The sequence below is a fragment of the Stenella coeruleoalba genome, assembly GCF_951394435.1.
Source record: "Stenella coeruleoalba genome assembly, chromosome: 5".
Lineage (NCBI taxonomy): Eukaryota > Metazoa > Chordata > Mammalia > Artiodactyla > Delphinidae > Stenella > Stenella coeruleoalba.
The window spans coordinates 70,725,689-70,733,374 of NC_137150.1; the positions used below are offsets into that span (position 1 = coordinate 70,725,689).

The 7,686-nt window shown below is 51.5% G+C and overlaps 1 protein-coding gene across 1 annotated transcript; it reads right to left on the bottom strand.

The window, feature by feature from the left end:
• Positions 1-443: 443 nt before the first annotated feature.
• Positions 444-2,102, bottom strand: CPN2 (carboxypeptidase N subunit 2; the record flags this gene model as incomplete). The annotated part of the gene is made up of 1 exon (XM_079922141.1): positions 444-2,102. The coding sequence occupies exon 1, from the start codon at positions 2,085-2,087 to the stop codon at positions 444-446; it is 1,644 nt and encodes a 547-aa protein (XP_079778267.1). The 5' UTR covers positions 2,088-2,102.
• Between the last annotated feature and the right edge of the window lie 5,584 nt (positions 2,103-7,686).

The window sequence follows — 7,686 nt, forward strand, 5'->3', positions numbered from 1 at the left end:
TTAAAACCACAGTTCCAGGCAGAGAAATAGAAACAGACATTGGCTTTGAACTGGATGTCAAGAGCGGGTGGCCTCCACTTTGCGGAAATGGAGCAGGGGTAAGAGGGTATCTCAGGGTGGGGATGAGATTAGGGTGGGTGTTCAATAACAGAAAAACACCAGGGCGACGCCAGCAGTTTATTCTCCGGACCACGATGCAGATTTAACGGATGCTTTGCAAAGCTTGAGGAAGGCCCCGTTAGGTCTCAGACTCAGAGACTGGGGGGATGAAGGAGGAAGGGGCGGCGGAGACTCGGGGGGCGAGCTCCCCACCCACTCCACCCGGGGAGATGCAGCCCCATCCCTTGCATCTGAAGAACCAAAGCTTCAGCTCCCCTCGCCGGCTCTTGCCTGGCTGGGCCCGGAGGCTGTCTGCCCAGGCTCCCAGCCCACCTGCTCTGCACCTAGGGCTCCCCTGCCAGAGCCTCGATCGACACAGTGACCCTCGCAGAGCCACAGCTGGACTTCAAGTCCCACTCCTGACTGCCATTGAACGGCAGTCCCGGGGAGGCCGAGCCCTGCCTGGGAGACAGCTGGACGTTCAGCCAGCGACACCGGGCCTCGTCACAAGCCAGCACCACGGTGCCCTCGGGGTTGCTGTAGAGGCACCGGCCCCAGGTCGCCTTCTCCTCCATGGCCAGGTCCCAGCCGCCCCCTGGCTCCCTGTCCTCCGGCCCCGGGGCCTGGAAGCCCAGGTGGTCCCGGGTGACCGGGCACACCAGCTGCTCCTCCCTCAGGGCGGGCACCACCTGACCCTTCAGGTAGGCGGGGCCGGCACAGTAGGTCTGGCTGTTGAAGAGCCGGTCGCTATGCTGGTACAGCCACCCGAAGAGATAGGCCAGGTGGCAGTCGCACTGCCAGGGGTTGCCGTGCAGGGCCAGGTTGAACAGGTTGTAATTGGTGTCAAAGATGCCCTGGGGGAGCGTGGTCAGGAGGTTCCTGGAAAGGCTGAGCACCTCAAGCATGGACAGGTTCTGGAAGAGGGCTGGGTGCAGGGCCGTCAGGTTGTTGCTGCCCAGATAGAGCTTGACCAGCCCCTCAAGGCCCCTGAAGATGCCAGCCGGCAGATGGGTGAGGGCGTTGTGCGAGAGCGTGAGGGACCCGAGGCTGGACAGGTTGGCAAAGGCTCCCTCGGGGATGGTCTTCAGCTGGTTGTGGGACAGGGACAGGCTGACCAGGCCCGGGGAATGGGCGAAGAGGCTGGCGGGCAGCGTCCGCAGTGCGTTGCCCTGCAAGCTCAGGAAGGTCAGGTTGCCCAGGGAGGAGAAGATGGACCGAGGCAGGTGGCTGATGGTGTTGCGCTGCAGCCACAGCTTCTCCAGGCGGGACAGCCCCGCGAACGCCTGCGCGGGCAGCTCGGAGATGGAGTTGCCGTCCAGGAAGAGTTCCCGCAGGCCGCCCAGGTGGCCGAACAGCCCTTGGGGCAGGCCGGCCAGTGCGTTGTTGCTCAGCCTCAGGGTCTGCAGGCTGCAGAGGGGGGCGAACAGTTCCTCGGGCAGCTGGGCCAGGAGGTTCTGAGCGAGGTTGAGGGTCTTCAGACGTCTCAGAGGCTGGAAGAGCCTCCCGGGCAGCGTCTGGAGCCGATTGCCCTGCAGCTGGAGGGACTCCAGGACATCCATGTGCTGGAAGAGGCCCTCGGGCAGAGCCTCCAGCATGTTGAAGTTGAGGGTGAACTTGCCCAGCGAGGTCAGGTTGGAGAAGATGTCAGTGCTGAGGTTGGAGAAGGCACCGCCAGTGATCTCCAGGTCCTGGAGCCCCGGCAGCCCCCCGAAGGCATCCGGCCCGAAGTGGCACACCTGGGTGTTGAGGAAGACCACCTTGGTCAGGTTGGGGCTGCCACTGAAGGTCCTGGCTCCCACCACGGTGAATGAGGTCTCCACGAAGATGATGTCTGTGGCGTGTGGCGGGATGTCCAGCGGGATGGCGGCCAACTCCTCGTCGGAGCAAAAGACCTCCCGGATGAAGCAGTCACACCCCTTGGGGCAGGGCTGGGTAGGCGTGGCCAGGAGCAAGAGGCAGGCCCAGCGCAGCCAGGCTCTGGGCAGCATCTCCTAGATCTGAGTGGGAAGCGAAAACAGAAGTGGCACCTTCGTCAAGGGCAGGCAGCCCGGTGACCAGCACACTGGTCAGAGAGCCAGGAGATGGGAAGCTAGTTTATGTTTCTAATAGTTGTTTTCATACCACCTCACAGCAGCCTTGCAAGGTCAATAGGACCAGAGTTCTAACCTTCTGACAGCAAGGGTGTCTCGTGGCCAGTCCACAGTCCCACCCTGCAGGTTAGTGGCAGGACCAAGACCCTGGTCTCGTGGACCTGACGTGTTCTTTCCAGATTGGAGAAAGAGGTGGGACCGAGACCAAAAGGCATGGAACAGGGGTATAAAAGGAGACCATGGGTACTGTGGAATTTTTAAGATGATATGTAAAGTATGGGCAGATTATTCCTGAGTTGGAAAGTCTTTTAACCGTAACTCTTCCTGAGTTTTCGAATCTCAGCACATTGCAGAGCCTAATTATGAGGAGATCTTACCCTCAGCTCTTTGCACCGCTGAGGCTGAGAGCAGACACAGGGACAAGATGGGCTCTTATCTTGGAATGAGTCCGCCTTCTCTTCAGTGCTGCTACCGAAACGCTCCCCTCCTGCCCGCCACCCCTATCACCAGCCTGGAGCCCACGGAACTTTCCAACACTGTGTGGACAGGTGGGTCCCAGATGAGGGGATTCCACAGACCTGTAGGTTTTTGTTTTAAATAAGGGAAGGGGACCAAGTTTTTAGTTCACTAAATATTAAATTTTTTTAATGCCAGCATCTACCACAGGTCACGAATTGGTGACACAGCTGACAAGCACATTTTACTTACCACGCAGTCTTTTTTATGTCTGAACCACTAGCCGGCATGTAGAAACTGAGAAATAGCACATTAAATGTTTCCAGACTTCAGGATGATTTAGGGACATTGGGTTCACATTCCCACATAACGAGATCAACGGGGTCTTAATTGTCCCATTAGGGGGTCTGTACCCCCCACACCTCTACTGCTCCCACCCACGTCATCATTTACATGGCTTCTAGTGGTTCGAGTTCCATGAGTTGGAATACCAGCTCCATCACGTTCTCGCTATGTGACCTTGGGCTGTGCTTCAATTTTCTTATCTGTAAAATGACGATAATATTAGTGCTAACCTTGTTGGGGTAATTGCAGGATTAAATGAGTAAATAGAGGTAAAATTCTTAGAACAGCGTCTGACATAGTGTGAGCAATTAATAAGCTATGTTAACCATTGTTAAAGGTTGCAAACCACCGTCATTACAGAAAAGATTATTTGAACATGAAAGAAGTAGGAAGAACAAAATGCCCTTTAGCTAGAATATATTTAGCTTTAAAGAAAGAAAGAAGACAGACAGAAAGAAGGAAAGTCAGAAAGAAAGGGAAAATTCTCATGCAATATAATCGTAATTTTTCTCAATTTACCTGTCCTCAGCAAGAACTCAGCTGGCTCCCTGTTGGGGAATCTTGGCCCCAAGCACCCTTTCTGCACCCTGCCTCTCTGCTGCCCTCTGCTGGCTGCTTCCTCCATCGCAAGATTCAGCTTCAGCCAAAAGGCTCCACATGCAAGCACGGTGCTTACAAAAAGCCCCCTGTACCCTCTTCCCATTCAGACGCTCAATAACTCTCAGTTTTTCCAGGAATTTTTCTGCCTAATCAATACAGAAGGAACAATTTCTCCCTGAAAAAGCGCTGCCGCTCCCTTGAGGCTCCTCTGATGGCCACATAGGTAAGCCACAGGAGGTGGATTAAACACCATGGTTGGGAAGGTCTCTAACAGTGAGGGTCTTGCTGCCACTCAGGACACACTAGGGCAAAGGACAAGCCTCCTGGTCCTGCCATCCCATAGACCAGCATTACAGAGTTCAGCTTTAGCGTGAGACTTTATTCTCTTGAGATTGCATGCGCAGAATACAGATAAGAAGAAGAGAGCCTGGCTGAAGAAGGATGACGTAGCCATGGTCCCACCCATACCTGCTACCTGGGCTGTCCCTAGGCTCCTACACGAAACCCCTGGTCATCCTGACAGAAGCCTTCTCTGACTCCTGATATGTTTCTCTATCTTAGCACCTGGCATCGTCCTCCAGATGACGGGTTCTCACAGCTGTCCTTTCTGCGAGAAGGTGGGTGTGGTCCTCTCTACGCTCGTGTTGATTCATGATAGGGTCTGTTGAACTGAACCGTTGGCTGAGATGAGCAGCTTGAGAGGCAGAGCTGCCCTTCCCTGGAATGATTCCAGCCCGGAGTGAATGACCGTAGCCAGGCGTGAGCACGGCCTTGAGCCCTCCCTCCTCCTTCCCCCACCTAGAGTAAGAGAGGAGCAACTCCTATTTGTAAAGCGCCATAATATTATCAACATGCCAGTCCCCTTCCTGCTAACCCCTTTGGTCCTTGGTTCTCAAAGGCAGTTTCCAGAAGAAATCCCACTAGAAGGGACATGAGGACCCTAGGGACCATCTGGCCAGCCTCATTGAGAGGGTGAGGCCAGGCCCCCAGGTGTCTGCAGTGGGGCCTGGGTTAGAACCCAGATCTCCTGGTTTCCTTGATCACTCCTGCTGGGAGAGCTGGGACCAAAGCAAGAGGGGCAGGCGAAAGGAAAAGCCTCATAGGGACACTGTGCCTCACCCGCCCCTGCTGTACCTCTAACTTCTAACCCAATGTCACTTGGAAATAATATGATTTAGAAGCAGTCTACAGATTTAATGCAATCCCTATCATATTACCAATGGCAGTTTTTACAGAACTAGAACAAAAATCTTAAAATTTGCATGGACACACAAAAGACCCCGAATAGCCAAAGCAATCTTAGGGAAAAAAATGGAGCTGGAGGAATCAGACTCCCTGACTGCAGACTATACTACAAAGCTACAGTAATCAAAACAATATGGTACTGGCACAAAAACAGAAATATAGATCAATGGAACAGGACAGAAAGCCCAGAGATAAACCCACACACCTACGGTCAACTAATCTATGACACAGGAGGCAAGGATATACAATGGAGAAAAGACAGTCTCTTCAATAAGTGGTGCTGGGAAAACTGGGCAGCTACATGTAAATGAATGAAATTAAAACACTCCCTAACACCACACACAAAAATAAACTCAAAATGGATTAAAGACCTAAATGTAAGACCAGACACTATAAAACTCTTGGCGGAAAACATAGGAAGAACACTCTTTGACATAAATCACAGCAAGATCTTCTTTGACCCACCTCCTAGAGTAATGGACAGAAAAACAAAAATAAACAAATGGGACCTAATGAAACTTAAAAGCTTTTGCACAGCAAAGGAAACTATAAACAAGACAAAAAGACAACCCTCAGAATGGAAGAAAATATTTGCAAATGAATCAACGGACAAAGGATTAATCTCCAAAATATATAAACAGCTCATGCAGCTCAATAGTAAAAAAACAACCTAATCAAAAAATGGGCAGAAGACCTAAATAAACATTTATCCAAAGAAGACATACAGATGGCCAAGCAGCACATGAAAAGCTGCTCAACATCACTAATTATTAGAGAAATGCTAATCAAAACTACCATTAGTATCACCTCACACCAGTTAGAATGGGCATCATCAGAAAATCTACAAACAACAAATGCTGGAGAGGGTGTGGAGAAAAGGAAACCTTCTTGCACTGTTGGTGGGAATATAAATTGATACAGCCACTATGGAGAACAGTATGGAGGTTCCTTAAAAAACTAAAAGTAGGGCTTCCCTGGTGGCACAGTGGTTGAGAGTCCGCCTGCCGATGCAGGGGACATGGGTTCATGCCCTGGTCTGGGAAGATCCCACGTGCCGCGGAGCGGCTGAGCCCGTGAGCCATGGCTGCTGAGCCTGTGCATCCAGAGCCTGTGCTCCGCAACGGGAGAGGCCACAACAGTGAGAGGCCCACGTACCGCAAAAAACCAAAACAAACTAAAAGTAGAACTACCATATGACCAGCATATACACAGAGAAAACCATAATTCAAAAAGACACATGCACCCCAATGTTCACTGCAGCACTATTTACAATAGCCAGGTCATGGAAGCAACCTAAGTGCCCATCAACAGACGAATGGATAAAGAAGATGTGGTACATATATACAATGGAATACTACTCAGCCATAAAAAGGAATGAAATTGGGTCATTTGTAGAGACGTGGATGGACCTAGAGACTGTCATACAGAGTGAAGTAAGTCAGAAAGAGGAAAACAAATATCGTATATTAACGCATATATGTGGAATCTAGAAAAATGGTACAGATGAACTGGTTCGCAAGGCAGAACTTGAGACACAGATGTAGAGAACAAATATATGGACACCAAGGTGGGAAAGCGGGGGCAGGGGGTGGTGGTGGGATGAATTGGGAGATTGGGACTTACATATATACACTAATATGTATAAAATAGATAATAAAAAAATTGTAGTTATACAGAAAAAAAAGGAAATAATATACTTTAGAATTTTCCAACAAAGGGATGTAACTGGAGAATTCAGGACTTGAGTCAAAACTGTGGCATCCATGGCACAGAAAATCAAGTGTAGAGAAATCAGCTTAGGCTCAGGCAGTGGTTGGTGGGAGAGGTGGGCGGAGCTTCTCTGGTGTGGGGGGCTAAGCTAGGGGGCGAGACCCACCTGCCAGCTCCCAAAGCTCTCACACCCACATCTTGATCCTCAGAGCACATCGAGAAGTTTCCAGGACAGGGAAACTGGGGGACCCAGAGCTACAGCAACGGGTCAAAGGGCACACGACTAAGAAGTGTGGGGCTAGGATCCGTCCTGATGGCCTGAGCTGTCAGCAAGGTGCTTGCAGCAACACCACAAGGCTTCTGGAACAGGAAGACCCATGCTCACATTTTCAGGACCCAAGGTGAACATACACAAGGGACCTTGTCTACCGCCTGTCCCCTTCTCTTCCCACCGGCCTCTCTCCGGTACTGTGAGTAGAGATCCCTCGCACAGCTGTGTCCCCGCACCTCAGAAGCCTAAGGGAACGCACTTCTGTGACGGGGTCAGCCTAGAGAAGATGGACCTTGGGAGGCATGCCACACAAGCCCTGGGTCCTGGGTACCTGAATCAGGATTTGAGATGGGGACACAGCCTCCAGATGGGCATGTCCCTTTGATCATGCAAACTTCTCACCCCTTGGGGGTGTCATGGTGGGAGGGGAACCAGAACAGGGCCTCTAAAGTTCAGTGCAAGACCCTCTTGTCCCAGTCCACTGGGGCAAAGGAAGTGATAGTTGGTACTCACAGTGAGGGTATGGAACACGTATCATTTCCAAATGTTCCGCTCCCAGCCCAAGACTCACTCTCACATCACTCTAGAATGGCTAAGAGTTTGTGCTGTGGTGTCAGAGAGTCTGGGTTCAAATCTTGTCTCCATCCCTTACTAGCTGTGTGGCTTTGGCTGAATTACTTAACCTCTCCGTGCTTCAATTTCCTCACCTTCAAAACAGCAAGGTTCAATACTACCTTCCTCAAGGGGTGGTTCCGAAGGGTGAATGAGAAAATGCATCGAAGGCTCCAAACCCAGAGCCGTGTACACAGAGAGCACTCTCAGCCCAGGCCAGCCCCAGCTCTGTGGTAAAGCAGTCGCAGGAGTCAGCTA